General features: G+C 34.2%; 1 protein-coding gene across 1 annotated transcript; it reads left to right on the forward strand.

Annotated features, from left to right (window-relative positions):
- Positions 1-16680: 16680 nt before the first annotated feature.
- Positions 16681-23134, forward strand: LOC133304831 (zinc finger CCCH domain-containing protein 43-like). The gene is made up of 6 exons (XM_061504893.1): positions 16681-17496; positions 18222-18287; positions 20221-20340; positions 20467-20742; positions 21576-21842; positions 22631-23134. The coding sequence occupies exons 1-6, from the start codon at positions 16918-16920 to the stop codon at positions 22841-22843; spliced, it is 1521 nt and encodes a 506-aa protein (XP_061360877.1). The 5' UTR covers positions 16681-16917; the 3' UTR covers positions 22844-23134.
- Positions 23135-24254: the final 1120 nt, after the last annotated feature.

The following is a 24254-nucleotide window of genomic DNA, read 5'->3' on the forward strand; positions in this document are numbered from 1 at the left end:
GCTACGTGAATTGTGATGAATTTGTTGCATGGCCATTCCTTAATTACCGTGTCACCTGCTTGGTACAAGTCATGCGCTAAGCAATAGGCATGCTCCAAGAGGTCGTGGCCACGAGATGCCCTGCAAAGGTCAGGGTATTCATGTATGGTTTATTGAAGGGTATGTTGAATAAACTTTAAATGGTTTTTTAGTTTTATATTTAATAGTCTTAATTAAGCAGTCTTGTTTTTAGGTAAGTGAAAGGCCAAGAGTTGTGAGAAAGCGAAAGGCCAAGAGTTAGAAGAAAATGAGAGGCCAAGAGTTGGAAGTTTAATTTTGTGGTTTATGGCTATTTTAATGTTAGGTTCGTGAAAAGGCAATCTACTGCCTATATAAACTAATCCATATTGTAAGCAAAGGACACAGAGTAAAAGTTGAAGAGAAATACAAGTTTTGTTCTCTGAAGTTGTCTTCTCCACCAGAAAATAGTTGTTTTTTTTTATTTAGTGATACCACAAATTGGTATCAGAGCTATGGAAAGGGGGAGTGATATGGCACTACCTAAGTTGACGAAGGAGAACTACGAGAATTGGAGCATCCAGATGAAGGCTCTTCTCGGATCCCAGGACGCTTGGGAGAATGTTCAAGCAGGTTTTGTAGAACCACAGGATACTGGAGGCTATTCGGCGGCTCAAACTAAAGCGTTGAAAGAGACACGTGCAAAAGACAAGCTGGCGTTATTCATGCTCTTCCGAGCTGTAGACGAATCCGGGTTCGAGAAGATAGCAAATTGTGAGACCTCAAAGGCAGCCTGGGACATCTTGGCAAATGTCTATAGAGGAGCTAACCGGGTTAAACAAGTCCGGCTTCAAACAAGTCCGGCTTCAAACCCTTCGTGCCGAGTTGGAGGGAATGAAGATGAAGGACACAGAAGGAGTATCCGGGTTCGTTGCCCGGGTTCAAGGAATTGTGAACCAGTTGAAACGGAATGGAGAAGATATACCTGACACCAGAGTGGTGGAGAAAATCTTGAGATCTTTGACAGACCAGTTCGAAAACGTGGTTTGTGCGATAGAGGAGTCCAAGGATCTGTCTACACTCACCATTGACGAGTTGGCGGGTTCCCTTGAAGCGCATGAACAAAGAAAGAAGAAGAAGGAGGAAACTCTTGAGCAGGCACTTCAGACCAAAGCAACAATTAAAGATGAGAAGATGCTCTATTCTCAAAATTTCTGAGGTAGAGGACGTGGCCGCAGTGGACGAGGTACTAGCCGTGGTGGTAGAGGTCGAGGCCGAAGTCAAGAAGTGTATAGTGATGAGGTAGGACAGTCAAATCAACAAAACTGGAGAGGACGAGGACGAGGTCGACGAGGAGGTCGGTCACATTATTCAAACATCGAGTGTCACAAATGTGGAAAGTTTGGTCACTATGCGAAAGATTGTAACTCGGACAAGTGTTACAACTGTGGCAAAGTCGGACATTTCGCAAGAGAATGCAGAGAGGAGAAAAAGGTGGAGGAGACGTCCAACCTAGCCACAGAAGGCGAGATGAAGGATGGTGTCTTGTTAATGACACACAGTGAAGGAAGTCCTGACGATGACATGGAGTGGTATCTTGACACGGGTGCGAGCAACCACATGTGCGGACATAAACACTTCTTCAAGGAGATGATAAAAGTGGAAACCAGACATGTTTCGTTCGGGGATGCCTCAAAGGTTGAGGTAAAAGGCCGAGGTACGATCTGTTTCCTACAAAAGGACGGGTTAATTGGCTCAATTCGAGATGTGTACTATGTACCCGACCTAAAAAGCAATATTTTAAGCATGGGTCAACTGATGGAGAAAGGTTACTCCGTTATTATGAAAGACCGGGTATTGAATTTGAAAGATGAGCAAGGTCGGATGATAGTCCGAGTTCAAATGGGTAAGAATCGTATGTATAAACTGAATTTGAAATGTGTTCAGGTTGAATGTTTACAAGCCGAGGTAGAAGATAAGGCGTCACTTTGGCATCTCCGGTTTGGTCACCTACATTATGGTGGTCTAACCAAGTTGGCAGAGAAAAAGATGGTGGACGGGTTACCTGACATAAACTTTGAAGGAAAGTTTTGTGAGAGTTGTGTACTTGGCAAGCATGCCAGGACCACGTTTCAGAAGATGGCAAGATTCCGGGCTAAGCAACCTCTGGAACTAATACATACCGACTTGTGTGGACCCATCAATCCGGGTTCCTTCAGCGGTAAGAAGTATTTTATTTCCTTTATTGATGATTTCTCACGGAAAACTTGGGTTTACTTTCTGAAGGAGAAGTCCGAGGTGTTTGATGTGTTCAAAAAGTTCAAGGTGATGATTGAGAAAGCAACAGGAAGCTATATCAAATCGGTGCGGTCTGACAGAGGTGGGGAATATACCTCAACAGCGTTTATGTCGTTCTGTGAGGAACAAGGGATAAGGAGGTTTCTAACAGCACCATACTCACCACAACAGAATGGTGTGGCTGAAAGGAAGAACCGGACTATTCTTGACATGGTTCGGTCAATGCTGAAGAACAAAAGGATGCCGAAGGAGTTTTACGCGGAAGCTGTGCAGTGTGCTGTGTATGTGCAGAACCGATGTCCACATTCAAGCTTGGATGACAAAACACCACAGGAAGCATGGAGCGGTCAAAAGCCTTCAGTGGCTCATCTCAGAGTTTTTGGTAGTGTGGCCTATGCACACATACCGGACCAGCTCAGAACCAAGCTTGAGGATAAAAGCAAGAAATATGTTTTTATTGGATATGATGAAAAAACAAAGGGGTATAAGCTGTTTGACCCCGTCAACAAGAAAGTCATAGTGAGCAGAGATGTAAAGCTCAATGAAGCAAATGAGTGGGACTGGAGCAATTCATCTGAGATAAACTTTGAAGACGGAATCACAACACAAATTATCAACCCGGCAAGTCCTGAAGCTTCTGATGATGAAGACGAGGTACGACAACCCAGGATGCGAAGCATACAAGACATATATGAGTCAACAAGTGAGGTACATTTTGTTTGTCTTCTTGCAGACTCTGAGAACATAAGTTTTGAAGAAGCCATCCGAGATAAGAAATGGCAAGACGCCATGGATGAGGAGATAGAAGCCATTGACCGAAATAACACATGGGAGTTAGCCGAGCTACCAAAAGGAAGTCGGCCCATTGGAGTGAAGTGGGTGTTCAAGAAGAAGATGAATGCTCAAGGAGAGATAGAACGATATAAAGCTCGGCTAGTTGCAAAAGGTTATAAGCAGAAGGCTGGAATTGACTATGACGAGGTGTTTGCCCCTGTTACAAGGATGGAGACAATTCGGCTACTCATCTCACAGGCTGCTCAATACAGATGGCCAATACATCAAATGGATGTAAAGTCGGCATTCCTGAATGGTGTTCTTGAAGAAGAAGTTTATGTGGAACAACCGCTGGGCTACATGAAGGCAAGAGAAGAGAAGAAGGTGCTGAGATTGAAGAAAGCACTTTACGGGTTGAAGCAAGCACCACGAGCATGGAATGCTCGTATTGACAAATATTTCAAGGAGAATGGACTTGAACAATGTCCATATGAACATACTGTGTATGTCAAGAAAAATGGAGGAGACTTGTTAATTGTAGCTCTTTATGTTGACGACCTCATTTTTATGGGAAACAATGCCAAGATGATACAAGAGTTCAAGAGCACAATGACAAGAGAGTTCGAAATGACAGATCTCGGTTTTATGAAGTTCTTTCTCGGTTTGGAAGTAAAACAAAATGAGAAGGGAATCTTCGTGTCACAGGAGGCTTATGCAAAAAAGATTTTGAAAAAGTACAAGATGGAAGATTGCAACCCGGTTTCAACACCAATGGAACCCGGTTCAAAACTTTCTAAGTTTGATGGAGGAGACCGTGTTGATGCAAGCAAGTACAGAAGTTTGGTGGGAAGCCTACGCTATATCACATGCACGAGGCCGGATATCTCGTTGAGTGTCGGCATAGTAAGTCGGTTCATGGAGGAGCCAAGATACACACATTGGAAGGCGGTAAAGAGAATTCTGAGGTATGTTCAAGGTACAGTTTCACATGGGTTACACTGATCGAGCTCGGTAAAATACAAGTTGATTGGATATTTTGACAGTGATTGGTGTGGAGACGTAGATGATCGAAAGAGCACGGCTGGTTATGTGTTTTTCATGGGCAACACGGCATTCACTTGGATTTCGAAGAAACAACCTATTGTGACACTGTCGACATGTGAAGCTGAATATGTAGCTGCATCTTGGTGTGTTTGTCATGCAATGTGGCTCAGGAATTTGCTAAGCAAGCTGGAGGAAAAACAAGTCGGCCAAACTGTGATCCGAATTGACAATAAGTCGGCTATAGAGCTAGCAAAGAACCCGGTAAATCATGAAAGAAGCAAGCATATTGACGTCCGATTTCACTTCATCCGGGATCAAGTAAAGGAAGGAAATGTGGAGCTAACACACGTGACCAGTCAAGAGCAAGTCGAGGACATCTTCACAAAGCCACTACCGACGGTGCTGCTCAACAATTGCAAGAAGATGCTTGGGATGAAAGATGGCAGAAGCATTTAAGTTTATGGAGGAGTTTTGTTGAATAAACTTTAAATGGTTTTTTAGTTTTATATTTAATAGTCTTAATTAAGCAGTCTTGTTTTTAGGTAAGTGAAAGGCCAAGAGTTGTGAGAAAGTGAAAGGCCAAGAGTTAGAAGAAAATGAGAGGCCAAGAGTTGAAAGTTTAATTTTGTGGTTTATGGCTATTTTAATGTTAGGTTCATGAAAAGGCAATCTACTGCCTATATAAACTAATCCATATTGTAAGCAAAGGACACAGAGTAAAAGTTGAAGAGAAATACAAGTTTTGTTCTCTGAAGTTGTCTTCTCCACCAGAAAATAGTTGTTTTTTTTTTATTTAGTGATACCACAGGGTATGCCACCTTTTTCTGCGTCAGACTTAATGTTTTTTTCTTCCATCTTAGTAACGCATACCTTTTCTGGTTTTGTTTTTTCATGTAGAATTATTTTTAAACGTGAGAATCAATTTTAGGGGATGAGGTGCTATTGTTGTTGTGAAATAATCAATTTTAAGAGAGTAAGTTTTATGTTTCAACATGTTTATTTAAAATACTGCTCTCCTCGGAGTATGGTTCGAAGGCTACCCCCTCATTGGAACAACGGGTGCATTGAGCTTCGCTACTGGAGGAAGGATGAGACTAATCCCCCCTTCGAGGACAGAGGCACGTCCTCTGGCCCTCAAAGATTTTTCAAGAATTTGCTTGAGACAAGGTTTGAACCCCTAACCCAATCAAATCCTTGGAAGCTCAGTTGCTAAATACTGCTCTTGGAGGTTAAATACTGCTCTCCTTTGATAAATGAGATAACTATCTTATGTTGTAAAGAGAAGATGAATGAGTCCTATCATTATAAGAGAAAAAAAAAATGGAGTGCAAAAATCGAAGTGAAAGAGCACGAGACAAGTTATCTCCTATGAAAGGATAGTAATAAAGCCCTATAAATAAAGAGGAACATCCAAATGGCATTCTTGTTCTAACAAAAATATGTAATAGCACCAAATGATGGTAGCTCAATTTGTGCATGGGAGTTGAGTAGGTGGGAGTGAAAATATGTGTTCGATCCTTCTCAATACCATCTTTAGAAGGGATTTAAAGTCTTAATTCTAGATCCGCCCCAAACAAGATTGTCTCCCGTGATTTATCCACACACAAAAATGTAATAGCAAATTGTTATTTTTGCACTCATAAGGTGGCTTAGTGATAAACAAGCTTGAGTTCAGTGTCAAGTATTAAACTCAATGTCAACCTCAATAACACCTTTATTTTTCAAACTGATTAATTTCAGACTTAAAAATAAAAAAAATATTTCTTTCGTCCAAACATAGGTTGAATTCATGGATAAACAAACATCTTTTTTATTTTTTACCCATATCGTTGGATCGTAATGGTTCAACTTTATTTCCTTATTATTTATTAGAACTACATTCAGCATTAAGGGACTACTTATAAATGTTATAGGCTGGGAAGTTAAGCCCTCAATCATAAGGAATACAGGAATCAAATAAAGCTAACACAATCATATTTCAGCTTCTAAATGCATTTTGTATAGTGCAAACTAACTGCATTTGCACAATGCAAATGCAATTCTTAGACGCTAATAAAACATGCTTTGGTCAATTTTCATCGACAATATATGAAATATGGTGTGAAACTACAATGTTTTCCCTTTTAGAACCAATTAGAGTAAATATTTAATTTTAATCAATTGTTTAGTGTTTATAGAATCATGAAATAATGTATGACACATTAGTAAAATAATTTGACTTGCCATATAAATGTTATTATAGTCAAATTTATTAGATGATTTAATAATACATGATTAGATAATAACATATAAAAGGGGATTAGTTTTGTTTACCAAAAAAAAAAACAAGGGATTAGTTTTCTAATTTTATATGAGAAAATTTTTCTTCTTGCACACAATTAATAAGTGAGTCTCATCTTGATTTTTTTGTCTTCTTATTTTTCTTGGACCCCACTCATTTATAGAGCCAAATGGAGAAAAAAAAATTATGAAAAATGAGAAAACTATTTTCCTGTATAAAAATAAGGTAAATGATTTCTTCGGTCAAAGGAAATAAATTATCTTCGGTGAGTCTAAAATGACATTATTTTGAGGCAGAAATCAAGATATTTTTATAATTCTAATATATTACAGGGTTATATTAGTCTTTATCATTATAATCTTTTAATCTTATAATCTCAAAATAATGTCATTTTGAGTTCACTGGAGATAATTTTATCTCCAGTGACTGGAGAAATACTTTTCTCGTAAAAATATGGGAAAAAAGTATACATAATTTTGTCTAAAGTTCACCAAAACAACATTATTTTGGGATTGGAAAATTAAAAAATTAAAATGATAAAGACTATTATAACCCTGAAAAAATTAAAATTATAAGTACATCATGACTTTCGTTCCTAAAACGACATTGTTTCGGTGAATATTTGATAAAATTATCTAAAATAATTTTGAGAAAAAATGAACCCTAAAGATATTTATAGTATATCAAATTTAAACTCAACTTATATGATCCAGGTGTTAAGTCTTGGTACATTATCTACATTATTTTTATACATTCGTATCACGTGGTAGATGCATGATTCTAGTGCCCCAATGCACCGAATAATATAATTCATTAAAAGGCATTCACTTAATATTTTAAAGTTTTTGATTAAAGTAATTTTTTTATATGATATCAGAGCCTTCAGTGATCACAAGGTCACGAGTTCGATCCTTCTACTTGTAGAATTAAATAAGCATAAGGTAAACTAAAAATTGGACCTATTCAATAATTCACACTTTCAAAAGATTCTTATGTAAGGAGGTGTGTTAGAAAATAATATAAATCACTAAAAAAAGTCTTTACTCAGTATCTTAAAATTTTGTGTCGAAGTGATTCTGTACAAATATAGAAAGAGACCAACGAAAATTGCGTAAGATGCATCAATGTCCGTAGTCCATTGTCGATTTCGGAACTAATTGCATCATGATATTATTAATAATTATTAGTTCAAATTATAAGAATCTTTTAATCAGAGGTCTCAATTTGAGCCCTAAGATGAGGGAAAAATAATTTCGGAAGAGCTATACCTATACAAGTATTTTTTTTTTTATTTTGTAAAACTTGTTTTCTAAATGGTCTATTTTAAGATTAAGAATACTAAGGACCCGTTTGGATGGGCTTTTAAAAAAAAGGTACTTTTTATGAATTGTTTTTTTTAAAAGAACTTTTTTCAAAAGTCAATGTTATTTTGTGTTTGAATGCAATATTAGAAAAGTACTTTTAAGTAAAAATATTATTTGGATGTTAAAATAAAAAAGCACTTCTTAAATTAAAATTACTATTGTGCCCTTTTTTCTCCATTCCTCTTGTGCATTCTGATGTGGGAAGCTTCCCAAGCTAAAATCTCATATTCTCAAATCTTCTTCCTTTTCATCTCAGATTCTCAAATGTTTTTAAAATACTTCTATTTAATTTATTTATTTTCAGAAGATGATGTGATTTTGTTGAGAGTTTTTCGTCGGTGTTCAAATGGAGGAGCAACAATTGGGGGTTTCAAGGTCGTCTCGCTCATGAAGAACAAGGACGACGAGGTCGCAATGTTTCTGTGAGGAACCGCGAGAAGGAGCGTAACGATCTTCTGCTGCACGCTTTCAAGGAAGAGTTCAATGTTAGATATGAACAAGCTCGAACACTTGTTTCGTTTTCAAGGTTGCGGGATGTGGTTTGATTAATTTAGCATGATTCTGTGTTGTAGTTTTAGGTTGATGAAGTAAAAAACTGTAAAAGTGGTTGTGTTGTTTGTACAGTGTGCCATTGTTGTTGGGTTTATGTTTGTCACCATGGGAAACAAAGGAGAAGCGAACGAAGACGTCAAAGGAACAGGGAAGAGAAAATTGCTTTTGGCTTCTCCTTCTTTAAGAAGTTAGAAATTATAGCTTTTCAAAAAAGTAAAATTTTAACTTTTTTACTAGCTTTTGCTTTTTTTAAAAGCTGCTGTCCAAACATTAAAAAAAAGTTAAAAAGCACTTTTTTCTTAAAAAAAAAGCAGCTTTTAGGGATAGAAAAGCCAATCCAAACATGCACTAAAACACCTTAAAGATGTTTTTTATAGTCTTTGATTTAAAGTTTAGAGTTTTTTAATGGTATTTTCATACATTAATTTTTTCTAACTTCAACGGTGACAGTCCAGGGGCGGACCCAATAGGGGGCCTAGGGTGGGCCCCCTGCATCCCTCTAAAATTTGGGAATTTTTTTTTATAATATATGTAGAAAAATGTGATTAGGGGTGTTTACGGTCTAGATTGGATCGGTTTTGGATGCAAAAATCATCCGATCCAATCCCTTCAGTTTGATCATGTAATCATGCATTTAGTTTTGATTTCTTTTCAAATCTGATCTGATCCAATGTTTTTCAGTTTGGATTGGATTGGTTTTCGGTTTTTTGAAAATCCTAAAATTTGTTTTATAATTATTGTGCAAATAACATCTTTTGTATATATTGGCTTTGCAAATATATATTTTTTGAAATACATAAGCATCAGTAAACGATAATCTATATTTTTTTTTGGGCAATGAGATATGAAGCTTTACATAAATGAAATTTTGTTGATGAGATGTGACTATGTTTTTTCTTGGGTTTAGTTTATGGGTTGATGGGTCTTGAGTTTAGAAATTTTTGAGCTATGATTGGGGGAAGACCCAAGTAGGTAAAGGAGAATTAATATATTAGATCGGTTTGGATTGGATCGATTTTCATCTACCAATCCGAAAACCGATCCAATCCAATTAAAATTTGCGGTTTGTTTCGGTTTTCAGTTTTCCGATTTTCGGTTTTTCGGTTCGGTCACTGCGGATTGAATCGGTTTGGATCGGTTGATGAACACCCCTAATTGTGATGATGAAATTACCGTGTTATACACATTTTTTCCTTAAGTTCCCCATGCTTCTGCCCAGACTCTTACCTATATTTTTCCTTGAAAACATTATACCATTCTCTCTCTCCTTTCCGTGTTCTGTCCATTACCAACCTTCTTCTTCTTCTTCTTCAGCCTTTCGATTTTGGCTGTGTAAATTCTAGAGCCAGGCAAAATTAACTTCCACCTTCCTAAGATAATTGCATGTATATATAGTCATAATCTTTGATTACATACATTAAAAAAGAAATTATTTTGAATTTTAACACGGATTCAATTATATATGAGTTTAATAATATGAAAACACGTAGAGCTAGAGTAAGTGAAGTGATATTAATTTATGTAATAGATTTTTTTCAATTTTTTGTATATTAAATTTGTATTGTATTTCAAGTACTTTTATTTATGATATAGCGTTTTTTATTTTCGCCTCCTCTTATTAAAATTTCTGCATCCGCCACTGTGACAGTCTAACACGAGAACTCATGGTAAAAATCTCACAATATAGATTTTCATCCAATTGTATTTAAACAAGTTTTCTTTTTCTCTTATTTTCCAAAATAAGTTTTTAAGTATTGTATTCCAAATAATTTTTTAGTTTAAAAAAATTCAAAGAGGCCCTAAATTACGGTATAATAATTCAAAAAATAATTCTGACAAAGCTTATCATTGTCCTGAAATTACATTTCATTTCGTGATACAAGGAAAACACTTCTTAGATATTAATTTGAGCAAAATGCTTCTGTGGGTACAATTTGAGAGGTTAAATTTTATATATTTTTAGTATAATTTCTTTTTGTACGTACTTGTATTTAATGATATTTTGTCATATCATTTAATAAGTTTGATGTCACGTATAATTATTAACATAATCAAATTCATTAAATGAGATGTTAAGTTGTTAACATAAAATTAAATGATAGTGCAAAAAGATTTCATACTAATAGTACATCAAAATTAAATTCATAATATCAACTATGTATTATAACAATTTAAGTGGATACCATTGAACTCAGATGAATCCCGAGCAAGTTAACTTCTTAATTGGATGTGCTCTATCTATCTGCTTAAATTCAAACATTATCAATTTAAGAAATTAGTTAATTTTTTTAAAAGGTATAACTCTAAATGTTGAAGTGCTAGAATGAAGAAAATAACATATGTCAACACAAGAAATTTAATAAAAAGAATCAACAACTTAAGTTTAATATGAAGAAATAAAAAAAATGAATTAAGAGAATATTATTAAAATAAAAAACACATTAAATAAAAAATAAATAACCAAATATAATGAAAATAAAACTAAGAACTTTAATATAATAAAAAATAGAAGTAGAATACTATCAAAATAAGCAAATAAAATAAGACATTTCTATCAGAAAGAATAATATAAATTTATAATTTAACTGAAACTAGGATAATTTTATGCCTGGGTTCAACTGAAATTGTAATATTAATTTATATGCTTTAGCAATAAATTGAATAAAACAAGAAATCTCGTGTTTCTGGATAGAAATTCTATGGCTTCAAAATTACACGAAGCAATTGACGAATTGATTACATATTTTGATTTCATTATTTGGAGTTGAGGGAGAAATCTAACTCTCACATATTTATGACAGCATTTGTTGATTAATGAATTCACAATTATACATCTGACAACTTGAATATTGCCAATGTTGTTTGGCTTGATAAAATGTTATTTCGATCATAGAACGTAATTTAATTATAGTGGAAAGATATACATATAAATATGAACAATGAAGCACAAAGAGAAATGAGATGAATCTGAATTATTTTCAGATACACTTTTGAGTTGTTAATAAAATTATCAACCACTCATTACAAAATGTGAAGTAAATGTTAATATCTACGGTTTAAGTGCTAGAGTAAGGAAAGTGAGAAAAATCTTGAAAAGTTGTGATTTTTTTTTTATAAAAGTAATCATTGGTAATTAAAGTAGTGACAAGATAAAGTCACTAGGATTGGTCTAGTGATGAGGAATTTGAGTAGTTTGTATTATGTTAGTGTTCAATTCCCACTTGTATAAAAAAAAAGTAGTGACAAGATGAAAATGGAGATACATATTTCAATTGGGTGAAGTATATTGATTTGACAATGATTGAAGAGGCAATAGTATAGAGCAAGGTTTCTGAAGGAGTCATTGTACTAGCCTCAGACAAGCTGATGGTGAAAGGGAGAGGGAGGTGAATAGAATTCGATTATGATTGAGATGGAGTTTTAACATAATAACAAGAAGCTTGCATGATGGAGAAGATGATCATTTTAGTGAGGTAAGACCCTCCATTTATTGGATGTGGGAGATTCTCTCTCACTCTTTCAGTATGGGAAATGTGATGTCATAACTGTTTCATCCCTATGAACTCTACCATCGTGTGAGGCCATGTAACCCTAACATGAAAAAGATCACGCATAAATGAAAAATATGAGGAGACTGTATATTGGAGCGTCATTCCCTCCATGTGTTTAGTGCTTGAGGCCTTGCGGGCAGCCACTTAGGCTAACTGGACAAAACCATCTTATTGCTCTATAACAATAACTCAATTTTTGCAAAAGGCAAAGTCTTAAGAATGCTTATAACCTCTGAAGCACGGACATGGTTTTTTTTGGGGGAAAATGCGTGTCGGACACCAACACGTTTCGACATGTGGTCAGCTTTTTGGGACACGTTGACTAAGGGGACACGCGATTTTGACCGAATCCGACACGCGATCAACGTATGTGGACACGTTTTGACATTTTTTGTAAAAAAGAAATAAAATTACAATTTTAAAAAAAGTAAAAATATTTAATAAAAATTAAAAAGTTTAGAACCCTATCATATCTCGTTCACGCTGGACACTGTTAGCCACTCCTTCTCTTCTTCGTCGTCGACTGTCGCCTCTCGCCTCATCTCTGCTTGTTGTCTCTTCGTCCTAGGCTCGTCGTCTACGTCTCCGGTCCTAATCAGAAACCCTGTAAGTCTCTTTCGATCTTGATTTCAACTATTTCTTCCTTGTGTTGATGCTTTTCTCTCCTTTGAGATTGGATGCATTAGCGTGGTGTTTCTTCCTTGTTGTCTCTGCTTGTTGCTCGTTCCATTATGGAAATTTCATCTATGGCTGTTTTGTGTGATCCAATGATGTTTTGCTATCGTGATGTGAGGACCACGGTTCTCATATGATTCCTGCATTGATGGATTAGTTGGTTCATGTTTTGTTTGTTTTTTAATGGTGTTTCATTTCATCCATTTTGCTTTATGGGATGCTATCTATGGTGTATTGTGAATGACTATGGTTCTTTCAATTTTTCAATCTTGAATATTGATTTATTTTGCAACCTCCGGTTTAGTCTCTCGTAAAGCAAAGGAAGCGTACAATTTTTATTTTTTTTAATTCCTTTTATTTTGTTAATTTCATGACCAGCAATGGATGTTGTGAAGTTGTTGATGCTCTCTATTGTTCATTTTTCGTGTTCAATTTTACTATTGGGAAGTTCTATTATTTTTGCTTAATATTTATGTTATGAAATTTGAATATTTGATTAGTTATATGACTTATTATGAATTGTTATATGTATTAAATGTAAATAATATTATATATATTAAAAATATTATTTAATATCAAAACGTATCCCAACATGTCAAAATTTAGCATTTTTTAAAATTAATATGTCGAAGTGTCATGTCGTGTCGTGTCCTATATCGGTGTGCATTATTGCTTATAACCATTTGCAACGTGATTGTGAACTCGTATTTATAGGAAAGTGTGCATCCATTAAGCTAGTAAATACTAAATAACATTTATCTTTGAGGTTAGGAAAAAATTATTTATTTATTTAAATGTATCATGTTAATGACTTAGCGAAGATGATTCAAAAGAACTTAATTTCAATTTTAATAAAATTAACTTTTTTTGAATTTATTGATAAGTATAAGTTTTAAGAGAAAAATTATACTTACAACATCTTCGTTATAACTACTTTTTATTATTATTAGATCCAAATAAAATCAAAATTTCTCATTCGATGTCATTTTAAAATTATTAATTTGATTTTGATCCAATAATAAAGAAAATAATTATAAGAGATTGTAAATATAACTCTCTTAAGTCTTAGATATATAATAATTAATAAGGGTATACAAAAATTGTTAAAGTAATAATATATATGAATACAACTATATTCACCTGTTTACCTAAGGTATTTTTCTTATTTGAAGTATGACACCTGTCTCTCTTATCATATGTGTGAGGGTGTTATGAATAATTAAAGTTAGAGTAAACTATTTTTGAGTCTTCAATAAAATTTATGGGGCCTAATTTAATTTCTTAGAGAAAAAAAGTTAATTTTTATTTTTCTAAATTTCAAAATAAACCTATGTTAGTTCTTTTGATGGACTAATGTGAGTTTTTTTTTTTTATATTCCAAAGGGATCATAATTTTAACTAACTGGATCTATTTTAAATTTAAGAGGAATCACAAGTTGGTTTTTTTTCTAAAGGATTAAAGTTAGTCACGTGATTTTTGTTGAGGAGCTAAAATATACTCTCTTTTTCCCCCTTAAATCTAAACGTGAAGTATCAATTTTACCCTCTCTATTAAAAAACACAGAAAGGAATTAAAAAATCCCTAATTTTAAACACACCCTCTCTATAAACACGTTTACCAGCAAAAACCTTTGTGAGTTGTCTTTCACATTGCCTCAATAGAAAGTCTCAAAAATTGTAACCACTCATGGAGAATTTACCCTTCTTTTTCATAAATTAGAAATGCATAATATTGTGTTTTAACTTGAATCACACAGAGAAAGGTGGAATTAGAACATTGTGATGGATCAACAACTGACACAGACTACTCTTGAATTTAACGTGCCTGTGGAGTGTGAACCGGTGAACCCCATGCGTTGACCTATGAGTGCATGCATTCTCTATTTATCTTATCTTTCTTCATTAAAAAATAAATAAGTAAGATAGAAGGTGTAATTTTAATATGCTCAATCTTTTATAATTTTAAAAGATAAATTAACAGTCAATAATTGAAATGACTATTTTCTTGAAAAATTATAACTTTTTTAATGATAATTCCTTTTTATATTTTACACTTTTTTTTAATCTTTTTATAAGGTGTGATTATTCTTTATATGATTTTATTTTTTTAATTGAAGTTAATTTAAAAATAAACTTATGAACATCATTAATTTACTTCGTGCGAAATTAACGATGCTAAAATATAACAATTTTTAATTTTAAAATAAGTATAAATTTTAATAAAACTATTATATTGGATATAATATAAAAAATTGCTTGCCAAAAAAAAAAAATACAATATAATTTTTTTAAATTATATCACGAATAATAAATTTTATATTTAATTTTAATTATTAATTTTATTCACATCTACTTATATAATTAATAAAATAATATAATTAAATGCGAGTGAAATTAATAATTAAAATTACAATTATCTAAGTTTGATTTTTTCCTATAAAATAATATATTATATTAGTTATATATTTAAATAATGCATAGCAATGTTATTAAATTGGAATAGGTCAATTCAATTTGGTGGGCCATTGTTTCAACCACTAAAATTGAATTTATATAAATATATAATAAATATATATAGGGTGAGATATTCTTATATCAGTGTAAGCATAATTTTCAGTATTGTACGATACAACACAATTTATAAGTGTAATGATACGTATTGGGGGGTGGGGGGGGTTTGTATCGGAAAGGGGATCATATCGTATGATACAATATTGTATTGTACGAAGTATCGTATCATGTATCATATGATACAAAAATTAAATCAAAATTTATAACTTTTATTATAAAAAAAAAATATTTGACTTGTGATTTAAATTCAAAAAAAAGTAAAAATTATTATTAATTAGGAAAAGAAAATAAAAATATGATTTGTGATTTAAATTAAAAAATTAATATGGAAAATCCATATTAATAAACGAAATGATATTGCCAACAAGAATGATAACCTCATATTGTTGAACAAGAAATGAGAAATGAGTTAGATGACTACACTAATGAAGATGATGATCGATTAGTTATGTCACTTATAAATGCTGATAGTGATAGTAGTAATAATATTATTCTTGATGATTGTGAGTAGGAGAATAATTAGTTTGCACTTTAGCAACATCATATAGTATAAATTTATATAACAAAATCCCTTGATACATCAAAACGATGTATAACTTAATCATGCCTAAAGGGGTGAGATTTGGCCGGATAAGAGGTTAATGTATTAACATCGCTGACCAGTACAATTCTCAAAAATTAACATATTATTTTAATATTAATATATTAAAATAAATATTAATTTTTATTTTATTAATATAGTGGATATTATTTTTTATAAAAATTAATATTTTTTGGGCACACTATCAATAAATTTTATAAAAATTAATATTATATGACATATTTGAAAGAATTATATAAATTTTTTATTAAAATATATTTTTATCAAAAATATTTATTTTTATCCTATCTAATATTATACAGTGCATTACCATTTACCTGACACTAGATACTATTATCTTATACAATATATTATTTTATACAACACCATGTCAAATGCTAGATAATATTAAAATTTAATTAGACTTTATACTATCAGGTCTTATCATATACTGTGCATCAAACATGCCCTTATGTATTTTAAATTATTTTTTCATCATATTTCTGTATCTTACTATTCGATATATTCACGATACAACAAAGAATACATGATATCTATTGTGATTCAATAGCCTTAGGTGTAAAAATAAAAAAATCTTAAACTAAATCTTATAATTAATTTGTTTACATCTAACAACTTAAATATTTAATAGATCAAAACTGTTACATATAAATATGATTAATCTCAAAATTAAGAATATAACTTAGATCAACGTAAATGATTCTGAACATATATAAATAAATAAAGCAATATGATAACGGAAATAATCTGATCTAATAGTTAGCATTTCACTTAAAACCGATACGACTGGATTAATATCACACAGACTTATTTAATGTTTAATTTTTTAAAACTTTTATTTTCAGTCCAAATGTGGCATGGCGGCCATATAAGGTCACAGATACGTACCCCCCACACACAGTATAAAAATACGTACTGCAACCACTAGACTAGGTACATACATATACATGCACCTCTACAGAAACACAAAACAGTGCAGAGTGCAAGGTACAACAAACACACACCATCACCATTCACGAACAATAAAAGTAACACCTTTTTTGCCTTTGAGTTTTTGATTTCACACTTTTTCATCCTGTTTTTCTGTTTTTTCCCCCAAATAGAAGGTACAAACTTTTTTCTCTCTCTTCTCTCACTGCCTTGATTGTTTCCACAATCAATTAATTTCCGTTATTAGGGGTTTTTTTTTTGAAATGTGGAGGGACAACAATGGAGTCTTCTGAATCCGAATCAGTTGGTTTCTCCAGCAAAGACCCACAATTGGATTCTGAAGTTGAACCTTCTTCCCCTGTTCCTAACCATGATAACGATCCTCAACCCTCAGATCTCAATCACCTGGCCCAGGCTGATGATGATGCACTTGGTGGGGAGCTCCAGAACAAGCTGGATTTGAAGGATGGAGATGAAACTGAGAATAAAGATTCAAACTTTGAAGCTGATGGTGGACAATTGTGTGATGAAGCTGCTGCCCCAGAATCTGATAAGGGCCAAGTGTGTGATGATGATGATGATGATAATAATGATTATGATGGTTGGAATGGTGGTGATGAGGGCTGTGATTGGATTGAGGATGTGAATGGGAGAGTGAGTGAGAGTGATAAGGTGGATGGAGATTTTGATGAAGTGGATGGTGGTGAAGTGGAGAACAAGGATGACATTAGCAATGGTGGAGCTCAAAAGTACCCGTTGAGGCCTGATGCTGAAGACTGTGCATTTTATCTCAAGACTGGGACTTGCAAATTTGGATTCAATTGCAAGTTTAATCACCCGATTAGGTGGAAAAACCAGGTATCACTTTCTTCTGTCCCTCTCTCTAGCACATTATAACTAATTTCTGTGTATGGTTGCATTAAATGTTTAATAGTAATGCATCCATTTAGGTATTAATTATTGGAAGTGAAGAATAAAATCCACTTATGTAAAATTATCTTTTGGCCAAAGATTTTTTTTTTTCCCGTGTATTTTCTGGCATTATGTTATCAGTGGAATGACTTGATTGAGAAGAAGTGCATTTTGCCTTTGCTGAAGATAGTTTGTTTGATTGGAAGACTGGTACTAACTGTTCATCATGGCGATTATTTAGTAATCAATTGTTATTTCCGAAGAAATTGCTTGCTAATATACTTTTAAATGTCTTTTGAGATTTCTTTTTTTTGGAGGTTACAAGGAATTGAACACAACACCCTACACTACACACACTCCTAACACACACACCCCACACCACTAGGCTAACCCTAGTGGTGCATCTTTTGAGATTTCTTTTTTCCCCATATAGCTTGTCTCAATTTGAAAAAACTTTCCTCTGTTGGTGAGGTCTCCTATGTGGCATTTCTTTAAGGATTTTTTCTAGGGTAAAAAGACAGAAGAGGAAGTATTACCTTTAAAGGATCGGAGCTGTATGGTGATTGAGCATCAATTTGTATCTCTTGAACATTTTATGAATTCAAATATCTTGTACCATGTTCATTTCTTAAAGCGTCTTCTGTGTTTTGATGTTTTAACACTAAATGAAGGCTGTTAAAGAGAAGGAAGGAGAAAGGGATGAACCGGCTGAAAGATCAGGCCAGACAGAATGCAAGGTATGTCAAAATTATGCTGTTCAAGTTCTGTTGCAAACTTTAGATTTGATATTGTATTATCCGAATGTGTTAACTTTGGTTTTTATGTTGATCATGTGTGTAAAGAACCTTGAGGTCACCACCCCAAAAGCTAGCTCAAAGGGTGAAAGTGCCCAAAGCCTTATAAACTCCACATTAGTTGGACATACAACCAATGTGGGACTATATATCTCAACACGCCCCCTCACACGAGAGCCCACTGGGCTTGAATGTGGACAATGCACAGGCTCACCTACCTGTGCGAACAAAGAAATTCCACTTGAAAGAAAGTGGGGGGCGGCGAGGATCGAACGGCTCTGATACCATGTAAAGTACCTTGGGATACATCCCCCCAAAAGCTAGCTCAAAGGGTGGGAGTGCCCAAGACCTTATAAACTCCACATTAGTTGCACACACAACCAATGTGAGACTATATATCTCAACACGCCCTCTCACACAAGAGCCCATTGGGCTTGAAGAGTGGAAGATGCAACAGGCCCAGCCTATCTGTGCTAAGAAAGTCCACAAGAGAAAGTGGGGGGCGGCGAGACTCTGATACCATGTAAAGAACCTTGGGATACACCACCCCAAAAGCTAGCTCAAAAGGTGGGAGTGCCCAAGGCCTTATAAAGGCCATATTAGTTACCCACACAATCAATGTGAGACTATATATCTCAACACGCTCCCTCACACGAGAGCCCATTGGGCTTGAAGAGTGGACAATGCAACAGGCCCAGCCTACTTGTGCTAAGAAACGCCACAAGAGAAAGTGGGGGGCGGCGAGGCTCTGATACCATGTAAAGAACCTTGGGATACACCACCCCAAAAGCTAGCTCAAAGGGTGGGAGTTCCCAAGGCCTTATAAACTCCACATTAGTTGCACATACAACCAATGTGGGACTATATATCTCAACACGCCCCCTCACATTAGAGCCCATTGGGCTTGAAGAGTGGACAATGCAACAGGCCCAGCCTACCTGTGCTAAGAAACTCCACAAGAGAAAGTGGGGGACGGCGAGGCTCTGATACCATGTAAAGAACCTTGGGATATACCACCCCAAAAGTTAGCTCAAAGGGTGAGAGTGCCCAAGGTCTTATAAAGACTACATTAATTGCACATACAATCAATGTGAGACTATATATCTCAACAATGTGCATTAAAATGCAAGTTCCCCTTCCCCGCGGGATTTGCCATGGAAGATTGTGTGAGGTTAACTCAAGGAGGTTTAACCAAACATGTGACCTTATTTTCTTCATTTGTTTCGGTGTCACTGAGATTATGGATCATTTGTATGTCATATGTTCAATTTTGGGCACTTTCACAGTATTTCTCTTCGTAATACCCGTACCACTAAGGGAGACTGGATTTGTCTAGCAAATGTTAACAGTCACCTATGCTTGGGTTTGAGAGTTCAGAAAAATTACGTAAAATTAGAATTCCTTGATCAATATGATATAAGAAAAAATATTCTATATTAGAATTCCTTGATCAATATGCGGAACTCAATAGTTGTCCGTGGCTGATCGTTAAGAAATATCATTTTTGGTTATACATTTCCAGATTAGGCATTGGTATATGCTTTCTATATGGTGTCCATTAGCCATGGACTGGTGATGCAAAGAAAATTCTATCATGGTGGATCATGCTTTTTATTTAGTAGAGTTCTTTCTGTGATGGTTTGGTCATTGTGAAGCTTTTTCTTTTCTCGAAACTTTATTTATTTATTTTACTCATGCCGGCCTGGCTTTGCTGTGTTGAAAAATGATTGGATCTCTTAAAGAAATTTTGGATAAAGCATGTTTGTATATGATGTTTATGTTCAATCTCTTTCCCGAGGCAACATCTTAAACATTTCCTACTACAATTTTTTACATGTTTATAACAACTCTTTTTTGTTTCCTGATGTCATGGCAGTATTATTTAAGGTCTGGGGGTTGCAAGTTTGGAAAAGCTTGTAAGTTTAACCACACAAGAGGAAAGTGTTTAGCAGCCCCAATTTTAGAGCTTAACTTCCTCGGCCTTCCTATTCGTTTGGTATAACCTTAGTTTCTTACTTATCAAGTTATGCTGAAAGTTTATTTGTGTATGCTATCTTTTGTCCCTTTCAGCTGTCCGAAATATTTGTCACCGAAGTTTTAGTAAGGTTATTATTCATGACAGGGAGAGAAAGAGTGCCTCTATTACATGCGCACTGGCTCTTGTAAGTTTGGAGCAAACTGCAAGTATAATCATCCGGATCCTACAGCTGTTGGAGGATTTGATTCTTCTTCAGGGTATGATACTGGTAGTTCTATTTCATTACAAGGTGTATCACAATCATCCATGCCCTTGTGGTCTTCTACTAGAACATCAAATGAAAGTGCTTCTTTTGTGTCAATGATACTTTCGCCTACTCAAGGGGTTTCTCCCCATAGTTCTGAATGGAATGGATATCAGGTAAATCAATAGATTCAATGCTAACAACCATCTAACAAGGGACATTCTATTATATTATTTGTACATGATGACAAATTAGTCTGCTAGTCTTCTATCATACAATGTTAATGTTCTCTGTTCCTGCAACATATACATTGTGAGATATTGTCACCAGTTGGCTGTTGCACAGTTGTCAATAGTCCAGTGTTCGTATTATTTGTACAGTGAATACTGAAGTGAATAGTGGTATGAGTTTTAATCTATTTAAAGATGGAGATTTATTTGACCATCATCAGTTACTTAAAAGTCAAAAACTGTTTTCTTTATGTTTTATTTACTGAGTTTTCTAGATCTGGTAGATACACCATTCTATTGCCTAAGCACACTTATTAAGTATCTTTGGCTGTATGCTCAGAAGTGAAATTGAGCCCTAAATGTAATAAGGGATTGTTAACGGATGCCTTTAGGGCATTGGTTAAGGAAAAAAAGGCAGAAGTTTTAAGTGAAAAATAAAGCATTTACTATATTCGAAGCTTGAAAATTATTTAATACTTTTTTTCTTTCTTTAAGTAACTTAAAACAATATCATAGAGGGTATTAAAACGCGAGTAATAATTTGATGTGTAACATTTAATGTTTTGAATTTCATGCTCATTCCTCAACCTCCTTAGTATTCATTAATTTTTCTGCATGTCTTGATTCTTATGGGGCAAGCTCTGATCTATTGGAATATAAAGCAAAATACCTAGTGTTCTGTTTTTTCCCCTTCCTTTCTGTGAGCTAAATATTCTGCCAGTCCAACCCTTATAATTGATTGTTTTCCCAGCAATTTGACCAATTTGTGGTTTGTAAAGGCACCTGTCTATCTATCTGAGAGGGGTATGCATCCACCTTCAGCATATGTCATGAACAACCCAGCTATTGAAACAAATGTCTATATGCATCATCAAAAGCTGACCCCAGTTGAAGAGTTTCCAGAGAGGCCTGGCGAGCCAGAATGCAGCTTCTTCTTAAAAACTGGGGATTGCAAGTTTAAATCTAATTGTAAATATCACCATCCAAAGAATCGGGCAAGATTACCTCCATGCAACCTCAGTGACAAGGGTCTTCCTTTGAGACCGGTAAGTTATTTTATTTTGCTTCTTTTTGCTTATATGGAAACTGTAAAAACAATTTTTTTTTTCCTGAGTTGGGGAAAATTAGCAAAAATGTGTAAGTTATCAAAAACACTGAAAAATTGTGGTAACCTTTATGATGAGAACTCTTTTTCTAATACAAAAAATTGTGGTAACTTTAATATCCTGTTCTTACTTTTGTTCTGCTGCCTCCATGTTTAGTTTCCCCTTCTTTACATGTTGAAAGAAACTATTTCATGGGAAATCTAAAACTTTGAGTCTGGATTAATCATGAAAAGCTGTTGATTCTGAACAAAAAATGGTTTTGTCATGTTCACATGCATTGAAAATATGCTTTGAGTGAAACAAGAGCATTCAGATTCAGCATAGTTGTATCATATCACAATTTTATATTTTTTCAATAATTTCTGCTTAAGCTTAAAAAGGTGGAGACTTTAAGAGTCTATTTAGTACACCATTAAAAATGGGGGTGAAAAGGTCACTGATGATTTTTATGAGAAAAAATGCATGAAAAACTCCAGCCTGATGTTTCACCCCGATTTTTGAGTGTGTACCAAACTGATCGTAGAAGCCACTTTTTGGCTGATATGCATGCCTTCAATAAATGAAGGTGAACATGTGATTATTGTTTTTGTAAGTTCTAAGAATCTCTGTTTTAGTTAAGAAGTGGTTGTGCATAAATAAATTATTTATAATGGAACTAAACACGGTTATGTAATCTAGAGATGGCTGTGTTTCTCTGGTCCAATATTAAAATGTATTATGAAATTCAGGACCAGAATGTGTGCACGCATTACAGCCGTTATGGTATTTGCAAATTTGGACCAGCTTGTAGGTTTGACCACCCTATAAACTCATCACCCACGTCTATGCCTGAACTTGATCAACAATTCTCCTACCCAAACTCATCTAGTGTTGAGGTGGCTGGGATGGTGGGTGGAAGTGACGGTGCCAGCGGTGCAACGATTCAGCAACCTGTGTTGTAAACATTCTCTGGCAGGGATCTTCTAGCTTCTTTTGAGTTATGCATATCACCCATAAGTTGTAATTATCTTCTTAAACATGATAAATTTTTATTTAACTTCACTGGTTATGCCTAACGCGGCACAACTTCTGCGGAATTGACATATATGCCAAATAGAAGATTTATTACAAGTAACACAGGTAGTCTTTTGTTTCTGGTTTGTTTTCTTTCTCTTGGATTATTGTTGGATTGTAGTCAGGTTGGTGTTAAATGGGTGTGAATGTTGACTTTTTTATGCTTTTGTTGCATGGTTGCCAATGGAGTTATGAACTTTGGGTAATGTCAGAATAGACGAACCCATATATTGGAGACACTAAATGACTTCATGTTATTGTTGTTTTTTTAATTTTACAAGGGATTTATTTAACCTTTGCCTTCTTATTCAGTCACAACTGACCTTTACATCTTCCAAGCCATAGTGGCCAATGACTTATGAGAGTGCAGTTGCCATGTGTGATGTCATGAATTTTCCTGCTTTTTTATCCACATTTTTATTAAGTTGTCTTTCCTGTTGGCTGGTTAGTTTAATTTATTCCTTGTTCTCTGTATATTTTTGGCCCCTTTGCTTCAAAAATAAGTCTACAATAAACTGGCGATAAGAGCAAATTTAATTTATAACCCTATGTTTTTAAATAGAAATGAGGTTATCCTTCACGGGAGTGGATCTTCTCATGTGAAAAAGTAGTTATGTGATCATGTTATTTGATCACAATCATTCATTGATGATGAGATGAGAGAGAGAAAAGTGCATAATTTTTAAATGAGTGGTTGTGATCAAATAACATGACCACATGATTACTTTTTCACATGAGAGGATTCACTTCCATCACTCATGTAGCTTATCATCAACATTATAGAATACATTTGTAGAAACTAAAGTGATCCTGTTTGTCTTGTAAAAGGAGTATGTATTTTTTTTTTTTGCCAGAAAATAGTATGTACAAGTTTTGATCCGTTATATATATATATATATATATATATATATATATATATATATATATATATTGTGATTTTACTCTAGTTTTGTTTAAAAACAATTATTATGATTTGTAACTATTTCTGTTTATTCACGTAAATTTATCTTTTGCACATTTTTTTAGAAAATTTGGACTCATGAAAGCACAACTCTTTCTCTAACTTTATTAAATTTGGTATATTAAACATGGTGTTACAAATGTCATCAAAGTATCTGAATAAAAAACAGTATCTTACAACATATTCAAAAAAATTGTTTAAATTTTAATTAAAAGTTCTGCTGATGAACACTAAAGCACATAGTCGCTCGCATTCCTGAGTCTCACATTAAATTATAAATTCTCGTCCAATCAAAAGGTTGAGGGACCCAAGCGCTTTTGCGCTCCTAAACAAAACCC

The sequence above is a fragment of the Gastrolobium bilobum genome, unplaced genomic scaffold (genome assembly GCF_033153095.1).
Source record: "Gastrolobium bilobum isolate Gb01-03AN ecotype WA unplaced genomic scaffold, APGP_CSIRO_Gbil_v1 utg896, whole genome shotgun sequence".
Classification (NCBI taxonomy): domain Eukaryota; kingdom Viridiplantae; phylum Streptophyta; class Magnoliopsida; order Fabales; family Fabaceae; genus Gastrolobium; species Gastrolobium bilobum.

What these genes read in the sequence shown, in the direction of transcription:
- LOC133304831 (XM_061504893.1), top strand. Translation starts at nt 16,918, where the DNA reads ATGGAGTCTTCTGAATCCGAATCAGTTGGTTTCTCCAGCAAAGACCCA. An exon ending in CTGAATGGAATGGATATCAG is followed by an intron (nt 20,743 to 21,575) that starts GTAAATCAATAG and finishes TGGTTTGTAAAG; the next exon opens with GCACCTGTCTATCTATCTGA. An exon ending in AGGGTCTTCCTTTGAGACCG is followed by an intron (nt 21,843 to 22,630) that starts GTAAGTTATTTT and finishes TATGAAATTCAG; the next exon opens with GACCAGAATGTGTGCACGCA.